At 41.2% G+C, this 27587-nt stretch overlaps 1 protein-coding gene across 8 annotated transcripts in view; it reads left to right on the forward strand.

Annotated features, from left to right (window-relative positions):
* DZANK1 (double zinc ribbon and ankyrin repeat domains 1) overlaps positions 1-27587 on the forward strand; it is a 90591-nt gene that overhangs the window by 53325 nt on the left and 9679 nt on the right. For 3 of the 8 annotated variants that reach the window (XM_037811215.1, XM_037811220.1, XM_037811212.1), the window contains exons 14-22: positions 5850-5953; positions 7874-7948; positions 9740-9836; positions 10274-10374; positions 12964-13044; positions 14456-14583; positions 23541-23615; positions 24036-24257; positions 26380-26664. In XM_037811215.1, coding sequence (XP_037667143.1) covers positions 5850-5953; positions 7874-7948; positions 9740-9836; positions 10274-10374; positions 12964-13044; positions 14456-14583; positions 23541-23615; positions 24036-24201 — 827 coding nt within the window. In that variant the 3' untranslated portion in view covers positions 24202-24257; positions 26380-26664. Of the gene's footprint in view, positions 1-5849; positions 5954-7873; positions 7949-9739; positions 9837-10273; positions 10375-12963; positions 13045-14455; positions 14584-15123; positions 15653-23540; positions 23616-24035; positions 26076-26379; positions 26665-27587 lie in introns of those variants that run through there. The other 5 variants (XM_037811218.1, XM_037811219.1, XM_037811213.1 and 2 more) reach the window with 4 other exon arrangements.

A 27587-nucleotide genomic window follows, 5' to 3' on the forward strand; every position in this document is an offset into this window, starting at 1 on the left:
TTCAAAGTTGTTTTGGCTAATTCTACATCATGTGTTTTTCCATATACATTTTCAAGTCAGCCTGCCAACTTCTACCAAAATAATTTCTGGAAATTTTACTAGGGTTGTACTGAATCTATAAATCAATTTGAGGAGAATTGCCATCTTAATGATATTGAATCTTTTAGTACATGAACAGTTTGTCTTTCCATTTATTTAGGTCATCTGTAATATCTCTTAGCAGCATTTTGTAGTTTTCAGTGTATTGGTCTTGCACACACTCTGATAAATTATTGCTAAGTATTTAATAACTTTTGAGGTCATTGTAAATGGTATTTTATTTATTTTTATTTTTTTAAATTCATTTTTATTGAGATGTATTCACATACCATGCAGTCATACAAAGTGTACATTCAGTTGTTCAGTTCCATTATATAGTTGTGTGTTCATCCCCAAAATCAATTTTTGAACATGTAAATGGTATTTTAAATTTCAAATTCTTACTGTTTGTTGCTAGTATATAAAAATACAATTGATTTTTGTATGTTGATATTGTATCATGCAACCTTGATACTCACATATTAGTTCTAGTAGCTTTTTATAGATTATGTAGGATTTCCCATGTGAACAATCTTGTCATCTGTGAATAAAGACGATTTTAGTTCTTCTTTTCCAATATGGATGAATTTTATTTTTGTCTTGCCTTATTGCACTGAGTTGGGCTTCCAGTACAGTGTGGGATTAGAAGTAGAGAGAGCAGACATCCTTGCCTTGTTTCTAATCTTAGAAGTTGGCACCACCCCTTAAAATGATCATACCTATATTATCGGGTTGTTGGGAATACAAAAGAGAGGATGCACATGAAGGAATTTCTTTCATCTGAAACAAAAGCTGTACATACGAATCAAGAAGTACATAGCATTCACTTGGAACAGTGAGCAGTGACACAAATCAATGCCCTCAAATAACACTTGACTTGAATATCAAATGAGACATTGTTCCACTAAAAATGCTATTTTAGAGATGTGGCTCACTTTTTCTTTATGACTGGGGCATGTGAGATCTTGGTGACATTCCTCAGTCTTGTTGCAACAAACTCAAGAAATAGAGATGAAGAATAAGATTCTTAAAGGGGAAAGGCATGAAAAAGTTCCTTAGAGTGGACCCAGCCATGAAACCACATTCAGTCTCTTTAAACCAATATTGTTTTGTCTTTTTAGAGAACCAGTTCAGAAAGACTTTGTAATTGAAAGCAAGTTTTAAAAAGATGCTTCCAGAGGATGCTATGGAACAGTTGGCACAGAATATTTCTCCAAAGAATAGACATTTCTCCAAAGAAAATATAAAAATGGCCAGTAAGCACATGAAAAGGTGTTCAACATCATTACCCATTAGGTAGATTCAAATCAAAACCACATTCCGTTCATTTCTAATTAACTTTTTTTTAAAAATCAACTATATAAAGAAAAATTTAAAAACATACAATAAAAAAACTTTTCAAACAAACCATAACAAGGGAGTAAGAAAAAGAAAGCTAACCTAAGATAACTACTTTACTTCCAACATGTGCCTACTCTATCCCAAGAAAATAACCTAATATAGCAGCATTTCTGTGTACTATTTCCTACCATACCCATCAGAAATTAACATTCATTTCTATTTCCATTCAGCCCATTGCTAAGCATCCTACACATGGGGGTAGGCACTGTAAGCAAAGTAGACTTTATCTGGCAGATATTGCTGTTTGCCAACCCAGGGCAGGCACCTGCCCATTTTTGTCTCCTCATTTTCCCATCAAATATGTTTGTACCTGGTGTATTAAATGAGCATAACCTGAAATGCAACTGTATGTTTTGTTTCCCACTGCTCCTGTGGGATATGCTTTTCTTGTCCCTGGATGAAGCCAGGGGCAGGCCCTGCCTTTCTGTTCACTCTTGTTTAATAGAGAGTACTGCAGCCATTTTTGAGCCACAGTCACATTCTCGATTCTAAAAACAGCATGTTCTGACCCCAAGAATATCTACAACAATCTTGAAAAAGAACATAGTAGGAGAACAGTGTAGCTGACTGAAGATTTACTATAAAGCTACAGAAATCAAGAGGGTGGTAGTAAAAGGTAATTATAGATTGAAATCAAACACATATGTGAATATATCTCAGTAAAACTGAATTTAAAAAAATTGAACACAATAGGGAGACCAGGAGTACACTCACATATAAACCATGAAATGAGTTTGACAGAGTGCCAAGGTAATTCAATGGGAAAAGGAAAATCTTGACCTATGGTTCTGACACATATGGATATCCATATGGAAAAAGAACACCCTTGACTCCTACCTCACACCATAGACCTAAATATAAAAGCTAAAATAATAAGCTAATTAGCAAAAAACAAGAGAATCTCTTTATGACCTTGGGGTAGGCAAAGATTTCTTAGAGAAGACAAAGAAAACAGGGACCAGAAAATTAAAAATCAGTAACTGAACTTCATCAAAATTAAAACTTCTGCTCATGAAAAAGGGAGTAGGCAGAGAAGCCACAGACTGGGAGAAAACATTCTCAGCACGTAACTCTGACAAGGGCTTGTATCCAGAGCATGTATAGAGAACACCAGAAACTCAATGATGAAAAGACAGACAAACAAAAAACAATTTAAAAAAGGCAAATGACTTGAACAGACACTCTACAAAAACAGATATACAAAAGGCAAATAAGCAAATGAAAAGTTGTCAGTATAATTTGTCATCAAGGAAAGATAAATTAAAACCACATTCAGAGGCAAGCATTACTCTACTTCCAAAGCCAGATAAAGATAACACAAGAAAAGAAAATTACAGACCAATATTCTTTATAAATATAAATGTAAAATTCCTCAACAAAACACTAGCGAACCAAATCCAACAGTACATTAAAAGGATTATACACCACTACCAATGGAGATTCATCCCAGGAATGCAAGGACGGTTCAACATAAAATCAATCAATGTAGTACACCACATTAATAGAATGAAGGAAAAAAAAAAAAAACACATGATCATCTCAACTGGTGCAGAAAAGGCATTTGACAAAATCCAGCACTCTTTCTTCGTTAGAAACTAGAAATAGAAGAGAGCCTCCTCAACATGATAAAGGGCATATTTGAAAAATCCACAGCTAACATCAAACTCAATGGTGATAGTGGGAAGCTTTTTCTCTAAGTTAGAGAACAAGACAAGGATGCCTACTCTCACCACTAAAATTCGCTGCCATTATACTGAGTTCTAACCAGAGCAATTAGACAAGAAAAAGAAATAAAATACTTCTAGATTAGGAAGGAAGAAGTAAAACCATCTCTATTAGCAGATTACATGGTCCTCTAGAACATTCCAAAAAATCCATAAGGAAGCTACTAGAGCTAACCCTAAATGTATTCAGCTAAGTTGTGGGGGTACGAAATCAACATGCAAAAATCATTTGTGTTTCTATTCACTAGCAATGAACAATCCAAAAAGGAAATCAAGAAAACAATTCCATTTACCATAGCAACTAAATAATAAAATATCTAGGAATAAATTTAACCAAGAATGTAAAAGAACTTGTACACTGAAAACCACAAAGCATTGCTGAAAGGAATTAAAGAAGCCCTAAATAAATGGCAAGACATCCCATGTTCAAGAAAAAAAAATGTTCTACGAAATAGGAGAAAATACTTGGAAATCAAATATTCAATAAAAGTTTAATATCCAGAATATATAGAGAAGAAAAAAGGCATACAGTCCAACTAAAAAATTGTCATAGAATATTTCTTCAAAGAATAGACATTTCTCCAAAGAAGATATAAAAATGGCCAATAAGCACATGAAAAGATGTTCAACATCATTATCCATTAGGTAGATTCAAATCAAAACCACAATGAGAAACCACTTCACACACACCAGGATGTCTAGTATTTTAAAAACAGAAATTAGTGTTGGCAAGGTTATGGAGAAATCAGAACTCTCAGGCATTGATGGTGGGATTGTAAACTGGTGCAGTCACTACAGAAAATAGTTTGGCAGTTCTTCAAAAAGTTAGATATGCATTGATGTTCATAGCAGCATTGTTCACAATTGCCAAGAGGTGGAAACAACCTAAATGTCCTTCATCAGATAAGTGGATAAAACGTGGTATATACACACGATGGAATACTACGCAGCAGTAAGAAGGAACGAGGTCATGAAACATACGACAACATGGATGAATCTTGAAGACATAATGCTGAGTGAAATAAGCCAGACACAAAAGGAGAGATATTGTATGTTACCACTAATGTGAACTCTGTGAAAAATGTAAAATAAGTGCCTTATATTATAGAGTATAGGGGACCTAGAGATAGACAGCAGCTAGTGAGGGGGGAACGATAATCTAATAAGAACAGACAAGATATTGAGGGTGATCCTGATGTAGCAATGCTCAGGTGTGACTATGGTTTGTTAATTTTCTTTTGGTATGGTAGGAGTATATTGGAAGGAATGAAGTTACTTTGGGATATTTGTTTTTCTCATTGCTTTGCTTTGTTTTGTTTGGAAATGGTTTTTTATTTGATAAAGTAAAAAAAAAAAAAAGTTAAATACAGAATTACCATATGATCCAGCAAATTCCACTCTTAGATGTATACCCAAAACATTGAAATTAAGGATTCAGATACTTGTATACTAATGTCATAGTACCATTATTCACAATAGCCAAAAGGTGGAAATTGCTCAAGTGTCCATCAACAGATAAATGGATAAACAAAAGGTCATATATCCTTAGAATGGAATACTGTTTGGGCATAAAAAGGAATGAAGCTCTGATGTGTGTTACAACATGGAGGAACCTTGAAAACATATGCAAAGTAAAATAAGGACATACTCCAAAGGACAAATACTATATGATTCCACTTACATGAAATATCTAGAATAAGCAAATTCATAGAGTCAGAAAGTAGATTCGAGGTCACCAGGGGTTGGAAAAGAGGGGTAGGGGTGTCATTCCTTAATGGGTAAAGAGTTTCTGTTTGGGGGTGATGAAAAAGTTGCAGTAATGGAAGGTGGTGATGGTAGTATACCATTGTAAAGGTAATGCCACTGAACTGTATGCTTACAGTGGTTAAAGTGGAAAATTTTATGTTATATGTATGTTACCACAATTTTTAAAAATGCAGGTCTGTCTGAACTCCAAATCACGTATTCTTTCCTCAAAGCCATAAAAAGTCACCTGATTTATACTCAGGTTTAGTGTCCTCATTAGTAAGATGATGAGACATGATTTAATAGTGAGTTGCAGATTCAAATGGCAGAGCAGGTAAGTTAAGGCAGGAAGTTGGACCTTCACCGACTAGAGGGCCGTGCCCTGTGCCGAGGTTGTGGAGGATGGCAGAGCCAGCCTATCATATCTTCCTTCCAGCTGCACATGGGAAACCAAAAATCCAGGTTTCCACATGAAATCTTCCAAGTTTTAAATGGTATGTTTTAAACTCTGTGCAGATTGGAAAGAGGCACAGGGAAACGTTTTGGAGTGATGGAAATGTTCTGTATATTGGTTGGGATGGTGATTAGAAGTTGTACAAACTCAAACTGTACATTTAAAATCGGTGCATTTTATTATGTAAGTTATATCTCAGTGTGGTTGACTTTAAAGAAGAAAAAGACTCCATTTGGGGCAATCAAAATATGTTCTTTTGAGATTCTATGATATTCTCTGATGAACTGTGTATAAAAAGAAGCTGGTAACAAATACAGAACTTATCCCAGGACACAGTTGAGTTTTACTAAGTAAAAGCCATCACAAAGTTTGGCAAAGGAAAATAACTGTCTCAGAAGAATTATCCACATGACTAAATTTGGATTTTTTTTTTTTCCTTCTATTAGGATACTGGAGAAAACAGTTGGATCACATCTCTGCTCACTTGAGGTCTTATGCTCAGAACAACCCTGAATTCCGGACCTTAATTGCAGAACCCAGGATGGGAAAGGTGGGCAAACTCTGAGATGAAACATATCCTGCAGCGCTCCATGAGATTAGGCTGGAGTTACCTGGGACTTTGCCTGAAATCGCACCCTTGCTTAGCTTCTTTCCCTTTCCTGTCCTGCTTTCCACACTTCCTTACTAGCACTGCTTTAATAGATATCTTGCACGTGAATCTTGTCTCAGGGTCTGCCTCTTAGGTACCTGCCCTAAGACAGCAAGTTTCTTAGCATCTCATGCTTAGATGCTATGCTATGAAAATTCTGAAGGTCAGTGGTTCTTTAAAGAACCACTACAGTTTAGTGCAACCAAATTGTATGCTTAAATCATATACCATGTTAATAGCAGTCATAATCACAGTAGTTATCATTTAACAATGCATTCAATAATCTGTATTGTTCAAGATAGGAAAATGGCCACAAAGCCTTTGACACTCTTCCCTTCAAAAGATGGCTTCTGTGCTTCCTCCCTTTGAATCTGGGTGGACTTGTGACCGTTTGACTAATAGATTATGGTGAAAGTGATGCTGTGTGACTTCCGAGGCTTGGTCATTTAAGGCCATTTAGCTTCCTCCTGCTTGGCATGCTCATCTCCAGGTGCTCCCTCTTGAGGCACCCCTTGGGACCCAGACACACTGCCGTGAGAAGTCCAAGCCACATGGAGTGGCTGCAGCCACAGACGATACCAGTCCTAGAGTCATCCCAGCTTAGGTGCCAGGCCTATGAGTGACGAGACTAGATAATTCCAGCCTGCAAACTTCAAGCCACTCCTTGCCATTTGAGTCTTCTAGCTGAGGCCTCACACATGTGGAACAGAGCAAGCCATCCCTGCTATGTCCTATCTGAATCCATGAGCATAATAAAATGGTTGCTATTTAATGCCACTAAGTTTGGGGTGTTTTTTTAACACTGCAATATATAATCAGAACAAGCCTTATTTGACACACAGGAAAATTTAGGCTCAGAAGTGTTTGGTGACTTGCCCTCAAGTGCACTGCTGGGTCTTGAGGAATTCAGGATTTGAAGCCAAATATATCAGACCCAAAGCCCCATGTCTTTTCTCTGGTACTACACCACCATTGTAAAGACACAGCCTTTGTGAGAGGACCTTCTCCCCTGTTTGTCATGAGACTAGAGGAAACCCTTTAAAATCAGCCTGGCTACTTCTCTGCCACCAAACAGCCCAACACCGAAATTATTTCGTTGTCATATATAGCTCAGTTTCCTTTTATCATCTATTTTGGTGGTTTATACATTTTTTAGCCTAATCCAGGGGTCTGCAAATTATGACCCATGTGGCAAATCTGACCTGCCACTGAGTTTTTTAAATAAAGTTTTATTGGATCACAGCTACATTTGTTTACTTACTGTTTTTTGCTACAAAGGCAAAATTGAGTATTTGTGACAGAGACCCTATGGCTCACAAGCTGAAAATATTTACTCTCTTGCTCTTTACCAAAAATACTTGCTGACTCCTGGTTCAGTTTAAATGCCTCCTGCTACACACAGAGAAAGCTGCTCAACTGTGATACTTGTCCCTTGATTATCAAAGACTGTCCCCCAGGATACCCTTTCCCAGGTGGCAACATCCAGCCATGTGGTTTGATTAAACTTAATTTGTGTCTCTTGTAAAAAGCATAAATCTGGGTCTTGCTTTCTTATCCAGTCTGATAATCTTTATCCTTTCACTTAATAATTTAACTCATTTATAATTAATGAATAATTGCTATGGCTGGATTTGGGTCTGCCATTTGGTATTTGTTTTCTGTTTATCTTATCAAGTTTTTGTTCCTCTTTTCCTGCCTTTGTGTTAATTAAGTATTTGATTAAGTTTAGAGTTTAATGTTTCAGATTTTCTAGGCTGTGCTTTAGTCAATGAATGAGTCTCTCACCCATGGTTGTGAATTTAATTTTTTTTTTTTTTAAAGCTTCTCTCTGCTACTGTCCATGAAGATGGTTGTGAAGTTAGCATCAGGTTGAATTATATTCAAGTCTCAAACAAAGTAAGTAAAATCTTCAGAAGTTATACATTTGAGAAGTGACTAAACTAGTAAATTGTGACTTACAATTATAGAATTGCTTCCATCTAATTCATAAAAAGGAGGGATTTCAGATATTATGAAACCTGACTATAAGCAAGCAATTTCATAGAATTAAATAATTGAGCTAAATCTCAGGGAATGCAGCTTTGGGGCACAAAAAGATGTTGTAAGAACACAAATTATCACCCACCCTTTTGGTCCTGTGGTTCGTAGGCCTGTTAGGACTCACCAAAGTCTGATGGCACGTCTGTAATACAGCTGATGTGGGTAAAGACTGACAAAAATATTTGTTGATATGTACTTTGGCCTATTTGCTTTATCTAAAATAAACCAAGCTTTGTGGCCATGTCTGTCATGATCTATCCTCTTACATGGTGGCTGGGGTGTGTATGGTGTAAAGTATGGAACGAGCATTAATTGATTGATATTTGCAGCTTTACATTCACTGGACAAGAAGTCAGAATATTCAAAAGAATAATTAATGGCTGACTGTTGGCAGAAGGCAGCCAGAGAAAAGAGGGGAGCTAACATTTATTAGGCCCTAACAGCCCAGCTAGGTGCCAAGTGCATCTTTAAAATTAGGATACATTGGCTCTGCCTAACTCAGCAGGAGGCTGGGAGTTTCGAATGGGATGATGCACATGAAAGGGCTTTCAAGCCAATTAAAGCACTAAATGCTATGTTTTAGATTATATGGCTAGAGCAGACCTCAGTGATGGAGGAACTCTGAGGAGATGGGGAGTGAGGGAGGCAGAAAAGGCAAGAGATGGAGCTGACTGAAGATGTGGTCACATGTGAAGTGTATCGCTTTAGCCTGATCCATAGGGAGCTGTGGAGCATGAACCACACCTCTTGAGGCGAGAGGGGAAGGGGGCATAGCCTACAGGGCAAGGCAGCACTCATCTACTGGGGACATTGCCCTGGAGAAGGGGATCAGCAGGGAGCTCTTACCAGCCAACACTCGTAGCAACTGGGGTGAGTATCCTGGCTGGTAAAGGAAACAGGCTGGGTGACCAACAGCATCTACAACTTGCTATCTATCACATTAACTGGAGGATATAGCTCCAGGTTTCATGTCTTTTTCCTTAGCCTGCATGTTCCAGCATTCAGGAAGTAGCAGGTGGTTCCCTCTGGCAAGAGCAGGGCAGCTGGAGGGGGTGGGGCAGGATGCTGTGCTGTGGAATCAGTCCAGGTGGATGCAGAACTCCGTATCTGGCCCATGTGTCTATCCTCATTTTATAGACATGCATTTTATCTCATTTTTACCTTCGTAACATCCCCTTAAGGTAGGTCCACTTACAGGCTCAGAGAGGTTAAGCAAACGGCTTCTTCCAAGGTCACTAAGCTACTAAGTGACATAACCAGGATTCAAGTCTGTAGCCTGAAGCTTCCCATCTTGCCACCCTAATTCCAAGACACTGAAGGGTTTTAAGAAAGAAAAGGACACAATTAGTTATAAATTGCATAAAGGTGCCTGGGTCAGCCACGTGGAAGGTGGGCTGGCAGAAGCTTGTTGGGAAGCTATTGCAATAGTCATGGCTGTAGTGATAGAGAGGAGGGAGTTTAAAAGATAAAATGGATAAAACCTGTTGAGTTGAGGGAGGGATCAGGAAGGATGTCCGGGTTTCGGGCTCGACTGTCTGGGTAAAGTTGTCGTTAACAAAGGAGAAGCATGTTGGCTGGGAGGTAATTTCTTCTGTTAGAACACAACGGTCTCATTATTTGTGGTGCTTGGATGTTTTCATTGTCTAGAACCTTTACCTCAACAAGGCGGTGAATTTCAGTGACCACTTTCTGAGCAACGTCACTGAGGGTGGTAATGGGCTGTTCGGCAGCAGGTCCAGCTTGGGTGAGTTGTACCTTTTGGTGGTTTTGAAACAATTGACCAGGGACATGGTGATTTAGCAAAGACAGCAGAGAATTACTTAAAATTTGCCAGCCCAACCACATGTCTTTCATGTGCCAGCCATTTTATTCCTCTGGTATTACTGAAGGCAGGGGTAAGATTTCTGAAGTCTTCACAGGGGTTGGGAAGATTGATTTGGAGGATGCTCTTGGGGCCTAAAAATTGTAGTCCCTTCTACTCCCCTCCATCCCCCTACCCCCCCATCCCCCATCTTCTAGTTCCTGGACTGAGGGGGCTGCTCCAGGGGTCCTTCCTACCAGGCTCACTCAAGTAGAAATGTCTCAGTTTCTTGAGTGGCACATGGCAGCTTTACATGTGGAGAGTGGGGGGCTGGGGGGTGGGGTGGCATAATTTTGATCCTCAATTCTTTGTCATTTCAGTGAGTGACAACAGCCAGAATGCCTCAGATACCACTGAGAAAGTCAAGAGGACAAAGAATTTCAAGACCAAAAAATTCCAAGAAAAGAAGGAGCAGCTCACAGTATGTGTACTCCTTGGTCTTTGTAGCTGTCTTCTTCAACCTGTCTATTTCATATTTCATTTTGACATATTTTAAAACAGAAGAATACTTTATTTTCTGTTCCTTTTTAAATGTGTATTTTATTTTGTGAAGGCAGAATCCTTTCATATCTCAAGATTATTAGAGTCTTTTTTAAAATTCCCATCAGTTTTCTGAATCACTTCTGTTTCCTCTGGGGTCAGTCCTGTCTGTCCATCTTTTTCCTTCTCTTTATTATTTTTGGTTTGCTTTAAATATATGATGCCCCTTGGTTGTCTGATCATGCTGATAAATGAAGGACTAGTTTGATTAGTGCAGGTCCCTGGCATGGCTGTCCAGCCTAGCTGTGTCAAGTGAAATCTCAGTGTGGATGGATGGGGCATGTAGTTGAGCAGACTCCCCTGGAGGGTGTGTGGGCAAGGAGTGGGGAGAAAGCCTTGGGGTCCCTAAATTGCCTGTGTAAGAAGTCCTTTATTGTGGGGGTGGTTGCGTCAAGTGCTCTAGTGCACTTCATTTCTGAATGCAGCTGTCTTTCTTTCCTCGCCCTTCACACCCTCTCCTGTGTCTGTGTGGAGGTCCAGGCTCTGCTGTCCTTCCTTCTTGGGCTCCAGTGCTCCCAGTAGAAACCTTTGTCAGGCAAATCAGGTACTTTCTGGAAAATAGCTATCAGGGTTTAAGCAGAGAGCAAAAGCCTCCTGCCCTTCTTGCATGGACGAGAAAGGAAAGGCAACCAGCCAACTCAGCTATCCACAATAAAGCCCTTTAATAATACACTCATGAATTCAGCCTGCTCCCCGCATCTACCCTCCTTGTTGATTAACTTTGAACTTCTCTAGGACTCCCCTGGAGAACAAATACACATAACATCACTCTGGTATCTTCAGCTGGTTTTTCTTTGCTTTGATTTCCCTCTCAGTCATATTTCATCTATTTTCAATCTTCTTGGGATTCCTAAAATTTCTGGTCCACTGATGGTACCCTTTAAGGGTTTCCCATAGCTGTTTTCTTTAAAAAAATATATATATATATATAAAATGAATAATTTCAATGGGAGCTTGGGAGGAAGGGAGAGTGGATGCCTTGCTCAGCCCACTATCTGGCCTTTCAGTGGGTTCTCTTTGACTGCATCATCATAGGGAACAGGTGCGATTAGGAACAAGCCCCAGAGTCTAGGTCTCCAGGCCTGAGATGGAGATGGGGCACAATGTCAGTCCTTTTCCTCCTCCTTCAGTTAAGTCAGGAACTCAAGGTTTCCCTAGTGGTGCACATATCAGCCTCTTGATTTGCGTCATGATTTCCCTGAAGGCAGGGATTCTATTCTTCATCTTGTTTTTTCCCTACCACATAGTTTGCACATAATAAACACCAATCAATTAGGGTAGAAGACCTCAGAATTGTTTTAGTTTTATTGCTGTGATTCCTGCACTCGCCTCCTTCTCCCAGTTTGAAATATCATTGAGCATGAGTAAAGTATTGAGTTCCGTAAACTTAATTTTGGAAACTCTACTTACTTTGTATGTGAACTGAATCTCCCCATTGCATGTGCCTTTATTTCCTCATTTGCATTTTGAGAATAAATACCCAGAAATTATAACATTCATTCACTCATCAGTGATTATTTTTGAGCTCATACACACCAGGCAGAGTTCTAGGTGTTGACAATAAAATGTGAGCTCATGAGGTTGATACTCTAGTCCATTCTAGTCATTTTTCCCTAAGGCCTGGAAACCAGTATCAACAAAGGTCCCTGTGACCCTCTTGGGGATTTACTGATTAACGCACCTTGTTCCTAGAGTGGGGAGGCCACAGCCGGGACGCCGCAGCTTCCTGAGAGGCTCAGAGTCCTGGCCCATGTCCCCAGCCTCATGGCTTCCCAGGGAGCCAGGGAGGGGTAGGTGTTACGTCTTGCAGCAACCAGCATTTTGAAATAAAGATGAATTTAGATATAATATGAAGATTAGATCTTCAAAATAATTTCATGGCACTTTGAAATTATAAAAGATAATTAATTATTCAGATTTATGATGATAAATGTGAGCTTTTCTTTCTAAACCGTGGTTGACTTTATTGATTCCTCTTGTAAATGCTTCCAGTGGACACATTTGAGGAATCTGCTGAATGTGCTTAGGCTGATACTGAACACTTTGTAAAGCATTTTAGGACTCACCCATTCACTGTTTCTAGAAATATTCCAAATAAAACTGGTGTGGGGTTTCTGGATTTGTGTGAGGTTTCCCATGGCATCCCTGTCCTTAATAATTTAAAACAATGTTGGTGTGCTGACCTTCCCTGAGACAAGGTTTCAGAGATCGGCAAGATTTATATTCGATGTATTAATTTGTGCTGCCAGTCATTGCAGAACACACACATGCACACACACACACACATGCACATGCACACACATTCACACACATGCATTACCTGTCCCTCTGGCTCAGACACACAACTGAGAACGTGGCTGCCACCCTTGGAGAGGATACTTTTGCCTTGAGGTTTGGGCCTGGGCAAGTGGGACTTGACTATAAAACTATTTGGAGGCAGTGGAACTGACCACGCTCTGTAATTCTCCAGCCTGAGAACAGACACCTGCTGCGGGAGGTCGGGCCCACAGGGGAAGGAAGAGCCTCTGTGATAGAACAGCTGCTCGATGAAGTAAGTGTGACCAGAGAACATGGCTCTTGGAGGATTTTCAGGCCTGGAATTCCATATCTGTCTCTTTCAGATGGAATTTTTGTTCAGTTGTGTGAAAATTATAATGCCATTCATTTTTTTTATTAAATTCAGTTTTATTGAGATATATTCACATACCATACAGCCATCCATGGTGTACAATCAACTGTTCACATTACCATCGTATAGTTGTGCATTCATCACCTCAGTCTATTTTTTTTAACATTTTCCATATACCAGAAAAAGTAAAAATAAGAATAAAAAATAAAAGTAAAAAAGAGCACCCAAATCATCCCCCCAACCCACCCTATAATTCATTTAGTTTTTGTCCCCATTTTTCTACTCACCCATCCATACACTGAATAAAGGGAGTGTGATCTGCAAGGTTTTCACAATCGCACTGTCACCCCTTGTAAGCTACATTGCTATACAATCATCTTCAAGAGTCAGGGCTACTGGTTTGCAGTTTGATAGTTTCAGATATTTACTTCTAGCTATTCCAATACCTTAAAACCTAAAAAGGGTTATCTGTATAGTATCTAAGAATGTCCACCAGAGGACCTCTTGACTCCATGTGAAATCTCTCAGCCATTGAAACTTTATTTTGTTTCATTTCTCTTCCTGTTTTTGGTCAAGAAGATGCTCTCAATCCCACGATGCCAGGTCCAGGCTCATCCCCAGGAGTCATATCCTGCATTGCCAGGGAGATTTACAGCCCTGGGAGTCAGGTCCCACATAGTGGGGAGGGCAGTGAGTTCATCTGCTGAGTTGGTTTAGAGAGAGAGGGCCACATCTAAGCAACAAAGAGGCACTCAGGGGGAGACTCTTAGGCACAATTATAAGTGGGTTTAGCCTCTCCTTTGCAGTAATGAGCTTCATAAGGGCAAGCCCCAAGATAGAGGGCTCAGCATACCAAGCCATTAGTCCTCAATGTTTGTGAGAACATCAGCAACAATCAATGCCATTCATTTTAACAAAATTCCTGGGAATGGATTAAATGGTGAGTCCAAAAGCTTTACATTAATTGTTACCTGTTGCTGGTTTTTATAGCAAAGAAATAGGCAGCAAAGGGCACATGAGCCAAAGAGCATGTGTGAAGATGGATATAATCCTTTGTCCCCATGCAGCCTTGGACCAGGGCTTCCTAAAGAAGCAAGATTTTGGGGGGTACCTGCCCCCACTGAAGTGGGGGGCATAGTGTTGTCACTGTGATTTGACAACTCTATCCACTGGAGGTTGGGCCTTGGGGTTCCTGATTCTCCCTCCTTCAACCTAAAAGCAGTTCATTCCATCATCTCTTTAATAGGACGTTTGCTACACTTAATAGGCTGGGGTTTGGATGCTGTGTAGTGCGGGGTCTTGTGAGAGTTTTTCCTCTCCCAATCTGCCGCAGGGAGCCGACCCCAACTGCAGTGATGATGAAGACAGGCCCGTCATGACCATTGCTGTCGTGAACAAGCACCACGAAGCGATTCCAGTTCTCGTGCAGAGAGGAGCTGATGTCGACCAGCAGTCGGGACCGTAAGTGAAACATGTTGCAAGGAGAGGTCTGGGGCCATGTTGTCGCCGCCAGCTCATCCCTTGTGGGGCTCTGCTGCAGCAGAATGAAACCTACACACATACTCTGTTTGATACAAACCCCTAGGAACCATTTTAACCTAGTTCAGTCTTAATAAAGTGGTTTATCTTCTTCTTATTTCTAAATCTGGATAAAACAAAAATTTTTAAATACCTGATTTAGTCACTTTTGTAATTGATGATAAAGTTTGTTAACTCGTGAATGTACACCATTGTGGAATCCCAAATCCATGCCCTTAGAATGTTCAGAAATGTTTTCATCGTGCTCTGAACTGCTAAGATTGATACTAAGAGAAGTAGACCCATGAAGTTATGCAGAAAGAAAAATATTATACAATGATCTCCTGGCTCTAATGTCACTGGGATGAGCCTGGTCCATCTGAGTTCACCACGTCGTCTCCTGGCACCTTGGCTTCCTCAGGTGTGGAATGGGATGGAGAGGGACCAAGCCAGATTGGATAGTTTTGTTTCTTACTTTCTTAGGCTTGATCCTGTCCTGTCTCATGATCCTCTCTCCCAGCATTATGATTTTATTGGAAACCTGGGGTGGAAAGTTCCTTAGAATGAGTCGACCAGGTTTAAGTTGACTGCTGCTATCCTGCTGACCGAGTTGTTGAAATAGAAGTCTTCCGGCAGTATCGCGGTTGGCTGATACTACCATCTCCTGAACTGTTACTAAGACAAGGTCGGCTTCCGGGTCACTGAAACACAATGCTGTGGATGTCACGCCACCACGTGGGCCAAGATTTAAATGGTTTTACTTTTATCTTCCTCTACTTTAAAATTTTCTGTAGTACTTTTATTAAAAATATATACCTGTTATCTTTTCTACATGCATTTTTATAAACATCTCCCCAATAGGACAGCTATTTCACTCGCTGTTTTTTTTTTTTTAGTTTTATTTTAGAGCAGAATGTTTGATATGTTGGTGTAAATATCTGATGGCTAGAATTTACTTTCTCAAGTTTTGTTAGGGTTTATATTCATCATTCTGTGTCAACTCCTTCACCATCCCATGCTCTTGTATCGTCATCATTGGTAATAAAAATGATGCTGCCTATATTTTTATAATTCAGGCAAGTTTTTCTCCTAGCATTTAAGTATACTACTTTGAGCACTTTTGAGTTGATGCTTAATTACTGACATGAATTCCTGACATGCTTAATTAATGGGGTTCCTAGCTTTATGAAAATCCAGTTAAGAGGATGAAACCATTCCGGTTTGAAACAGATTACCTATTTTACATGGATGTCCCTCAGCTTCCATGTTTGTTCCATCACCATCTACAAGTTTCTGTTTCTCCACATGTGATCTCACTGAGGTTCTACTAAGTGTAGCATTGTGGTTATATCCTGTCTGTCTGTATTGTGTAGAGCCCTTTGTTACTCTCAGGGTGTTAAGAGTTACTATTAGCAGTATTTAACTCCCGTGGGAACTGGGAAGGACTGGGGAAGGGAGGAAGGCTAGACAGGGGGCCCTCCCCTGAAATACAGCCCAGAGATCTCTTTTTGAGTATATGCCAACAGAGGAAAGTGGATTTTTCTACTAAAAGACAAATTCTGCTAAGTCTGGTTTATATGTATTAGTTTGAAGTGCTTATGCCTGGGTCAGCCTGTCCTCTGCCCCATAGCTGAGCCTCCTTAGGCCCAGGAACATGACTTCAAGGCTCCGTCCATCCTATAGCTCTTCAGGCCTAAGCCACCCAGAGATCTGGCTTTTCTATAAAAGAGACTCAGCAAGTTGTTCCTTAGCAAACAAGGATTAAAATGCTCTCTCCCACCCCAAGAGTGTTTGACTAGGAAAGGGAAGCAGCCTAGGTGGTCTCTACCCAAGAAAACTTTTGTTAAGTAGCTTGGCAGATGGCAGAAAGCCTCTCACTAGTGATCCCAGTGCCCATGTTTGTATCATGCCTACAAGAATAAACTCATATTCAGCAGAAAGGGATCTGCTGTGGAGAATACACATCCTCCACCAAAGCTGATGCCTCTGACCAGCAGACTTCAGAAACACAGATACAAGGTCTCCACTAGGAGAGGGAAACAGAAGTAGGATTGTCAGCGTTTGGACAGGAGCCTCCCTTCTTCACTTCACTAGCAATTTGAAACAAGCCGTCTCTTGGCTCTGCCCTGTAGTCAGGTGAGGAAAAGGCAAACATTAGTCTACTACTTAGATGTTCAGCTGTGGGGATTTATTCTGTTAGGTGATTCAAGATTTTATAAGGAGCGTATGCACCTTAATCCACCATGATGCTTAGATTTGAGTAAACACTTTGTGTTCTTTGTGCAGTAATAGGAAAGTTTCTTTAAAACACGAAATCATGGAAAACCACAGTGCACCTGCTCTACAAACCATGCTCTAGAAATTCTGATGAGATAACATGAAGCTACTCAGAGAAACAGACTCAGAGGGTGTAACTTATACTCTGAGGCATGGGGTTTGGTTAAGAAGGTGTATACCTTCTAATGCCCCTGCTATATTGCAGTTAAGATGTTTGAGGAGCAATGTACAAAATCAGAGTTGGCAAAGCTACAATTCAACATTTTCCAAAACTGAACTGTGCTTACAGGAAATAGCACAGATAATCTAGCCATCAACAAAACGACAGTAAGTGGAACAGACACTCTGCTCTCAGTTTGGGGAGATCTGTGCAGGATGAAGATCATAAGCCTCCTCAGAGAAATAGCAACTCCATGAACGTATCCAAGTTCAGATGCTCAATACATTGTCAAAGGCCCAAGAAACTTGAGGGCTGACGTGACAGATGGTGCAGCCATCTGCCCCCAAGGAGGAAGGAAAGGTGAAAGATAAGGCAGAGGTTGGTGTCATTGGTGTGACTGAGACAACCCTCATCTGGTGTTCCCATAGCAACCCATGCCCCCCTCTATCCTGCATTTACCACCAGCTCCTCTGAGCTCCCTGAGAAGAGAGCAGGCACTTGTCACATGTGACTGGGTGTCCCTCATGCAGATGGGGGTGCCAGGCAGGCACTCAGGTATGTGCTGAACAGCTGAACAAATAACCAAGTGACTAGTGAGCCAGGTAGAGGTGATTAGAAGACCTCATGAGAAATGAAAGTCTTTAAGGTGACCAATTGGGGTGAGGAAGAACAGAGAGACTCTTCTGTGGTAATAGAGGACAGTTTGGAGGCAGGAGAGAGCAAAATGTGGGGGAAACGAAAATGTTCTTCTCACTAGGTTCTCATCTGTAAAGTGGGGCTAATAATCCTTATGTCATAGAGTTGGCTGGAGGATGACATGAGATCATGTATTTGTGGTACCTATGAGGAGCCTAATAATTGGACAGTAATAAATGGTGACAGTCATGATGCTATGATTATGAAAAAGATGGATTACCTAGCTTTGAGTGAAAAGTATTGACTGCAAGATCATTGTTATAGAATATAAGGAAAGTTAAATCTTGTATGGCGTGAGTTGGAGCTGGGACAGTAGCCACGTAAGGGGCCTTAAATAACTGAAGCCCAGGGGTAAGATTTAAGAACTGAATTTAAGTCCTAAATTCTAGTACTGCAGTTAAGGTCACCCAGTCTTTCTAAGCCTGAATTTTCATATTTTTTAAAAAGGGTATGATGTGCTCTTGTAATGCACCAAACTCCAAGAAGATAAACTAGATCAGTGATTCTCACAATTTAATGTGCCTATGACTCACCTGAGGATCTTATTAAAATGCAGATTCCGATTCAGTAGATTTTGGGTGGAGCCTGAGATTCATTCCTAACAGGCTCTCAGGAAATGTCGATGCTGCTGTTCTAAGAACCAAGATTTGATATAGAGAATGTTCTTGATACACTTTGTGCTTTTAAGACACAAGCCAACATGACCCTTTGTAAGGAGATGACCTGATGTGGTTGTTGGACACGGGATTTTCCCCTGGTACCTGGCAGGTCAATTATGTTGGTCCAATAATAAAAAAATTAATAGTAACATCATCACCACCACCACCAAGAACAAGGTTGATCCCGAAATCTTAGAATATAGAATCCATGGGCAGATATTTGGAAATTCTTGGTAATTGTGTCATAAGGCCCATGGTTTTAACATCTTCACATATTTTCTCTGGAGAAATATGAGAAGAAACCAGCTGATTACAGCACTGAGATTTGCTTAGCACCAAGAGCCTTGGCCAAAACATTATTTAAGTAGCTAAAATTATCTGAATGATTAGATCTAAAATTAGCTAATGAATGGTTTCATGCTCAGGTTCCTGTTTTTCAGTAAAGATTACTGAAAGTATTCAGAAATTGAAAAGCCACTTTGTTAACTGGAGAGTTCAAATTCTGGAGCTGAAATCAGACAGAGGAAATACCCTTCCCCAATTGCATGGAGAGATTCATAGCCACGTTTACTTGAAATTCCTGCATCTCACCTTGGTTTCAATCTTAGCAGCAACACCCACTCCTTTTGTTTGTTTGTTTATTTCATTGATGTATTCATTTTATTGGCGTCATTGAGCACCTACTATGTGCTAGTCACCATTCTAGGTGATGGAAATACAGCAGTGATGAAGAGAAAGTCCCTTCCCTCATGGAGCTTACGGTTTAGTGGAGGACACTGTCACTAAACGAGCAGATGAATAAATAATTTCAGTGAGTAAGTGCTACAGAGAAAATAAAGCCAGGTAAGCCACTAGAAGTGGGGTGGTCAGGAAAAGCCCCTCAGGATACCAGAGACTCACAGAATTAGTCTGGAACAGACTTGCTTTAGTGCAGGTCAGTATTGGGGGGGAGGGGCTGTACTCACTAACATCATTCATTTGATCCAAAGTGAGAGGGCCTTTGATCCTAGTTGTGATTAGTCTGACAAAAAGATTTTTTTAAGTGTGTAGCGTTATTGAAAACAATTAATACACATCATATAACTCTTATAATTTTATCAAAGTGATATGTGCACATGATTTAAAAATAATCAAACCCTATGGAAGGGCCTAAGATGGAAAGCAGTCCTCCCTCACTTCTTCACCCCCAGTCCTTGTCTCCAAGACAATTACATTTTTAAAAATGTTTTTTTAACTTCTTCCTGGAGTCACATATATCTCTGTCACTAAATAATGTGATTAAATCGATAATTCCTGATTTAGTATTCTCAGACATTATCCATTAGCTTCTTTTTTTTTCTTTCCTAATTGAGACTTTATTGGCTGTTATGAAGATCAGTATGCAGACTTTATGAACAATTGGTATGCATCAAAAATCAAAACAGCCATGAAGTTGTAATTCTTTTCTAAAGTTATTCCAGTGACTTTCCAGCTTAAAATTTGGAGACAAGTTTTCCTTTAAGAGGGCATCAACTACCAATATCTTCAAATGTTAATAAATAGTTACATCGTAAGTCTCACTACTTCACAATTTAATATCACACCCACTCCATATCCCATTTCCAATCTTCCACAGCATATAACAATGTTATTAGGAAGACTGGATGACCACGACCAAGGCTGTTACAGCGTGCACACAGTTCTGACAGGGAGAGCTAAGATCAGGGAGTGGTTTCAAGAAATAATTCTACCAAAAAACATGGGAATGGAAGTAATTTCAAATGCTCAACACATATTAAATGCATGACTGTGACTCCCAGTCATTTAGTATGCATTGTACTGTAGGGTATAAAAACTGCCACCCCCACCTTATGGAATGTTAAGGTGACATCCAAGACAGTCAAAACCTCCCATAATTCAATATCCTACTCTTGTCTGGTTGCACCAAAAAAATAAACAACCAGCACACGGTTTTCCCTTTTTACAAAAAGCATTTACACTTAAAAAAAATGGGATGAGGTGAGATTTCAATCTCCTTAAAAACGTTTCTTCTAAAGCTACTAAAAAATTTCCATTTACAAAATAGTTGATAAAAATATTCCTCTGGATTGTACAAGAAGGGAGAAACAGGGACCACAGATAAGACATGGCATACGACATTAATCAAACTTGGCTTCTTTCTCTCTGGCTTTATCGGAGGCTGGATTCTCATTTTTAGTTTCTCCATTTTCTGCAGGTAAATCTTCTTTAGTTACTTGGCTAGCCACTTCAGCTTGTTTTCCCTTTGCTGCCCTTTTCCCTTTTGGTTGCGCTTTTTTGTCTGAAGATTAATCCTTTCCCTCTGCCTTTATTTTTTATTTTTATTTATGATTATTATTTTTTTTCTTTTGGCTTCGTTGGCCACGCTGACCTCCTCTTAGGCCCCGTGGGCCCAGCTGACCTTCCCCTTGGGCATTTTGGGGCAGAGCGGGCGTGTGCTGATGCTGCCGGCCGAGCGTGCCGAGAACTTTCTCGAAGCCGGGCCGCTGGCAGGGCTGCTGGGACCCGCGGCGAGGGCGCCAGGAGAACTAGAAAGAACCATATTGGGTTCTCGACATGACAGGCGATGATTTGACCCAGTGACCCCATTGACCATTTCTACCCCTGCCTTCCTGTTTTGATAGTTCTGTTACTACTCTGGGTTATTTTATTAGTTTCTTCTGTAAGTATAAATAATATATTAAACTCCTATTCTTTGACTTTCAACAATATCTCTTGACTGCCTTGTATATGAAACAAGGATTTCGGTGCCCCCCACTGATATCCTTCCACCTCTCCTTCACCTTACACCTCACACCTTCTATTAGTATGCACTTCTTTCTTTCTTCAAGGCTGATCACATTTACATTCACTTGTATTAATCTAGGTTCGCTCCAAAAGTTGAAAAGCAACAAGGAGCAACTACATTATAGTAACTTTGTAAATACTCTTCATAGCAGAACCAGTGGTATAACTGTGATTACATTTTCTTGTTTGTAAGTCCAAGATCATGACCCCTAGGACACTCAAAGTAGAATTTTCTTAGCAGAAATGACAAATAAGTTATTGACAATTATGCCACATTTCATTTTCTTTCATCAGGAATAATTTCTGCAGTTTTTGTGTTTGATTTTCTTGGAATTTCTGATTGCCTTTTTTTTTTTTTTTTTTTTTTTCTGGCTGGAAAAGAGCATACCTTCACCATATCTATGATCCCTTCTGGTTTCTTACTTTTTCAGTGCCATTCTTCTTGGAGACATTCTTGGAGCACACTTCCTACTGTGCTTCCTCCTCTGATTTCGTATGATGGCTTTCCAGATCTTCACCCAGGGGTCCTCATGGGATTTCTTTTCGTTGGAATCCACCTGTAGTTACTGTGCACCTTTTCTTCTTTGTTTGTTTTGACCCTTGTCAGGCTAGAATGTAGGCTCAAGTAACTTCTTCAGAAAGCATATACTTTCTAAGTCCTTGAATGTCTAAAAATGACTATTTTGCCTTTACAGGTGATTCATACTTTGATCTTAGTTTCTGTGTTCAGAACAATTTCCCCTTGAGTCTTGGAAAGCCTTCCTCTTTTGATCTCTAGCATCCAGCATGGCCCATGAAAACTCTTGTTCCTTTGTTTGTGACCTCTCTGTTCTTTCTGGAAGTGTTTATCCTTGATCTCCTCAAATTTCACAAGGATATTTTTAGATAGGGTGCTTTTCAAATTCACCCATTCGGCCCTTTCCATCTGAAAAGTCATGTCTTCAGCTCAGGGAACATGTCTTCTTTTCTCTCTCTGGGATTTTCTGCCCTCTGTTTTTCCTGTTCTCTCTGGACTCCTATTAGTTGGAAAGTGCTCCTCCTGAATTGATTCGCTATGTTTTTCTTTTTTCATATTTTCCATCTCTTTTAAGAGATTTCCTCAACTCTGTCATCTCTCTTTCCCTTCTACTGAATAATTTTAACTTCAACAATCATTTTTACTTTCTAAGAGCTATATTGTTCGGAATGTTTTTCTTAGCTTCATGTTTTTGTGCAGTATTGTCTTGAATCATTCTGAGGATACCAGCAACATTTGTGTTTTGTTTTAAATTTCTTACATTTTTGTATCTTTCCTCTTTGGTAGTACAGGCTTTCCTCAAATGTCTGTGATCTTTTATTGTCCATTCATTTTTCAGAAAGTAGAATGGGCTGGACAAATAGGAAGTCTATATACATGAGTGGAACTTGTCAACTGGGGGGCTTTGTGGGTAGCTGGAGCTGCTCTTAGTTGGGACTCCTGACGCCAGAAAAAGGGAGGCTTCCCTCTGGGCACAGCAATTGCTAGCCTGATTCTCACCAGATGTTTCCTGTATCTTCTGCAGAAGAGGCCACCACACCTGTCGTCCATTGGGGTAAACTTAACGGTGGTCGATTCATCTGCAGGGGGAGGGGGCAGGGCTCATTTCTGTCTCCAGCCCTGACTCCCACCTTCCATCACTCCTGCCACCTCTGACCCAGAGCCTTTCAGGAGTTCTGGAATGCAGGTTCCATCCCATCCTCCATTCCAGCCATCCCCTCCTCCCTCACTAGGTCCACCCTGACGAGATAAGGTGGAGAGACCACCTGGCATGCAGCAAAGTATGCTGTCTGACCTCTTGGACTTGCCCTCTGGATTCTAAGATCAATGTTTATTTTCCTATCATTCAAGCCAAACTCATTGAAACCTAAATCATGTGTCTTATACAAGAATAGATGCCTTATCCCTGAAAAATTATCATATAGATAATGCTTAAGAGTCCAAGCCAAAGTTGTAGTAGGTCCAATATATTCCATAAACTCTTGCAGGGAATTCACTAAAATGGTATTTATTGTATTTATTAAATGAACAACAAACCAGATCCTTATGGGATTTCTTAAAAAAATTAATGTGTTTATGGACTTTTCACTTCTTAGCTCATACCAGAGGTTCCCCACTATCACAGTATTCTTCCAAGGAAAGGGAGGGGAGATTGAAGAGATACTCCCAGGTTAGTTAAGTAGGTCAATAGGTGAAACCAAGACCCCTTTGATCCCATAATCTCCCTCCAGTTTCCTGCTGATGCTAACAAAGGATTTAGCCAAGAATGATTTCTTCCTCCAAACAGGCTCAGAAATACAGCTCTTCATGAAGCAATTCTGCTTGGCGCAGCAGGAAGGGAATGCATTGCCGCTTTACTGGGGTATGTTCTCTGACTTCTGGGGGACACATCTGAAGGCCACGGCAATCCCCCTACTGATCTCCTTAGAGGGGCCTGGGGCTCCTGAACAGCTGTCCCTGCGAAGGGGCTACCATCCCATCGTGGGCCATGACTCCCGGGGCGCTAAGGGATTGTGAAAGCACACCGAAAATGTTGCCCCCTTAACACACAATCGGATGAAGGACCTTGATGCGATGGGAGCCAGTGGCCAGGATCAGTGGTTGAATATCTGAAATCACAGAGCCTTTCAAAAGGTCTGAGATATAGAGCCACCGCCGAGAACTGGGGTCATGGAGGCCTCCTGGGGACCAAGACTGGGGAGGTGGGGCCAGGAAGTGCCCAGACTGGCTTCCGGGACAGGGAAGAGTTGGACCCTCAGGCTTACGTCCATTTCCTTCGCAGATGCAATGCAAGCATCCAAAAGAGGAATACGAGAGGCCAGACAGCATACGACCTGGCTCTGAAAATCGGGGATGACCTCGTCACCTCACTCTTTGCTGCTAAGTTCGGCCAAGGGCTCCTGGACCAGCTCGCCCAGCCCAGGAGCCTCAGCCTGGAAGACTGTTAGATCCGGAGTCCTCTGGGGGTAGCATTTAAAGGATCACCCAGCTCTGGCTTTTTGGGGTTTGTTTCTTTCTGAAATGTGTATTTGAGGTTTGAGGATTGAGGTTGAGAGAAACTAAGAGAATTCTTTAAAAAAAAATATATGTGACAATATATGCCACCAATATCACAAGGATATTTCCCAATATAACCTAGATTGTGATTAACTTAATGCACGTTTTAATGGTTTATTGCTTGTGTTTTTTTTAGTTTTTTTTTTTAGAAGTTTTAATTTTTAATTTGTTTCAATTGATAATAATTGCACATGGTTCAAAGGTGAAAGGTATAAGGTGTTATCGGTGAAAGTTCTCCCTCCCATCCTGCCCTACAGCCACCCACTTACTTCCCCTCCTCAGAGGCAGTGAATGGGATCAGGGTCATCTGTGTCTTTCCAGAGTGTAAGATTAAGCACGTACATAAATAATATGTATCTGTACATATAGAATATACATAAAATATAATTATATTAATACATATATATTTCCTCTCGTTTAACACAAATAGTAGCAAACCATACACTGTCCTGCAAGCTGTTCATTTTGCTTAATGTATCTTGTAGTTGGTTCCAAATTAGTAATTAAGGATTGAGCTTTTTTAAAAAAAAAAAAAAAATTCCTTTTTCCCCCTTACATTGAGCATCTCAATATTCCTATGGTTTGTTCTTCAGCCGTCTTTGAATAAACCATTTGCAGGAGTGTGTAATTTGACTTCTTCCTTTCTCAGATCCTTAAGTCAGTCTTTGGGGGCTGGGCAACACTGTGCTTTGTGGCGTCCCTAAACCGCTTCTGTTAACATGTGTAAACACCTAACATGCCTGGCTTTAGCACGGTAAATAATAGGCTTTGTTGAGGTGGTTGCCAATATTATTACCTACACTTTCTTTCCCCGGGTTGGGAGGACACGTGCGGTCGTTGGAGAGCACGTACCGGGTTGCGCAGGCGGCTGGCACCGGGGCTCCCTCTGCATTTCCAACCAGTGTGCAGAGACGCCGGTGGAGCTAGCGTGGTGTCGGTAGTGGTTTGCACCGTGTCGGCCTGGGAAAGCTGGAACGACCTTTTCCCGAATTATCCTCCTTAGGCGGCTCGGTTTGGAAGGTGGAAGAAAAGCCACCGCCACCGCGCGCTGAAGGTGGAGTCGACTCCAGGGGGCGCTGCAGCTCACAGCCCACGGGCCCGGGTCCAGATAGCTGAGCGGGTGTAGACAGATTCCCCAGACCTCAGGGAGCAGGGCGGGCCCCCTGGACCCGTGGATTCCAGAAACACTCCTCTGGGCGCTCTCGCGGGTGACTTCCACAACCTGAGTGCGGGGACCACGTCTGCGACTTTCTGGTGGCATGCCCTGCCCTCAAGACCCCAGGGGTTCTCCCAGGGCCTGTCAAATGCAGGAACCCTAAAACATGCACCCTGGTACTCCGCATCAGGGTTCCTAGCTTTCTCTAAAGCCCACGGCCTGCACAAATCACCTTTGAACTTCACTCTCTCAGAATCAAAGCTCTTTGAAAACGAGACTAAAAACTGAACAGGTAGCTTAATATTTAAGATACAAGAATGCAGGCTCGCAGCTAAGTCCCCAAATCCAGAAGCAACAGCCTCTTGAAGAACATCAACCAGATGCAGCCGCCTTCCCCATAATGGTGACACCCTTGAATATGAACAAGTTAGGGTGGTCACTGCCTAGACACCCCTGAATATCAAGAAAGTGACTAAACAAGAGCAAGGGGTAGAAACAGACAAGATAGGATTCAACAAAGGATTATTAGTACTGAATCTTTATATGAATACCTTTTGGTAGATGCTAGGGTATTAGAATAGGTAGAAGGAAATAACTGAAATGGTGGAACTGTAACCCATAACATTCTTTGAAATTTGCTAACTACTTGTTAAATCCTACTTTGAAAGTTATCACCATTCTGTATATATATTTCACAATAAAAATGTGAAATTTATTTATATTGAAAAGAGAATGCAGGCTGCAAATCTGAGAACTTTCTGATGAAGTCTTACAGGATCACATAATATGTTTTATAAACAGAACTTCATGTTTTCTGGAAAATTAAACACAAACTTTAAGGAAAGGGCTTTCAGTTTTAAAAAAATCCTGCATTTGCTTATTCTTCATGAAGCTCTATTTTTCTTTTCCTAAGGACGCTATATGCTAGGATTTGACAGAGGAGCAGAACCACTCTGAGTGATGTGGAATAAGGGATTTAGTAAAGGCATTGGACCTTTTGAGTGTGGCAGCGGGTGAGGCTGATGGTGAACCTGACTTCGCTACAGCTCAGCAGCCCTGGCGGGAAGAAAAAGGAGGACCTGACGTGGAGAGCAAGGGCAAAGTGGAACACGGGGCACGTGTGTCTCCTGTCCTCCAGCTTTGTTATCAAGGCATCTGCAGGAATAGCTGGCTCCCTTCACCCTGGGACTTGGTGCAGGTGGGCTTTCCAGGAGCAAGTGCTGAGACAATCTGGGATGGAAGATGTTCATTACAGACAACATTTGTGAAAGGAAGGGGGAAGAAGTGGATTGTGCAGATAGAGAAGTCAGCCTGTGAGTCCCAGCCCACTGGGGGGTGGGGGAGAAGCTGGTGGGACACGACTGCCCATCACAGAGACCCATGCTGGGCTGAGCCAGCTAGGCCTTTACACCCCATCTTGCTCAGTCTCCAGGTGCTGCCTCAGGAAGGGGGGGCACCTCAGGCACATCTACCGCATTGCTGCACATGGTCCTGAGCCAGGAAGTGGTGAAGCTGAAGAAAGAGACTCCATGGGGGCTGGACAGGCTAGAGGGGCCCTGCTGCCCACCAAGTGAGCCAGCACCTGGATGCCAGTGAGGCAGCAATGACCCTGACACTTTGACCCCCAATGCTCAGGCTCTGCCCAAGCTCTGTGGTCTGTGCCCTGGGCAGGGGGCTCAGCCTGGGCTCCTAGGGTTGACAGCTGCCTGTCCAGTGGTCTGTGGCTCAGATCTTGTCCCATGACCCATGAGGCCCTTTAAGGTCAACAATCAGATGCAGCCCCCTTCCCCATACTGTCAACACCCCCTTTAATATGAACAAGTCAGAGTGCTCACTGCCTAGACACCCCTGAAGATGGAGAAAGAGATTAGGTGAGAGGAAGGGGTAGCAACAAACAAGATAAGATTGAACAAAGGTCTATGAATAGTGAAACTTTATATAAATATATATTTTTAGATGCTGGGGTGTTGGAATAGCTGGAAGGAGGTAGATGACCTGGTGAACTGTAGTAACCTGTAACACCCTTTGAAATTTGATCTATAGCTGCTTATTGAATTGTGCTTTGAAAATCTTCACCTTTCTGTATATCTTATGTTGCATAATGGGGAAAGAACTGAGGCT

Source organism: Choloepus didactylus, chromosome 19 (genome assembly GCF_015220235.1).
Source record: "Choloepus didactylus isolate mChoDid1 chromosome 19, mChoDid1.pri, whole genome shotgun sequence".
In the NCBI taxonomy this organism is placed as follows: Eukaryota; Metazoa; Chordata; class Mammalia; order Pilosa; family Megalonychidae; genus Choloepus; species Choloepus didactylus.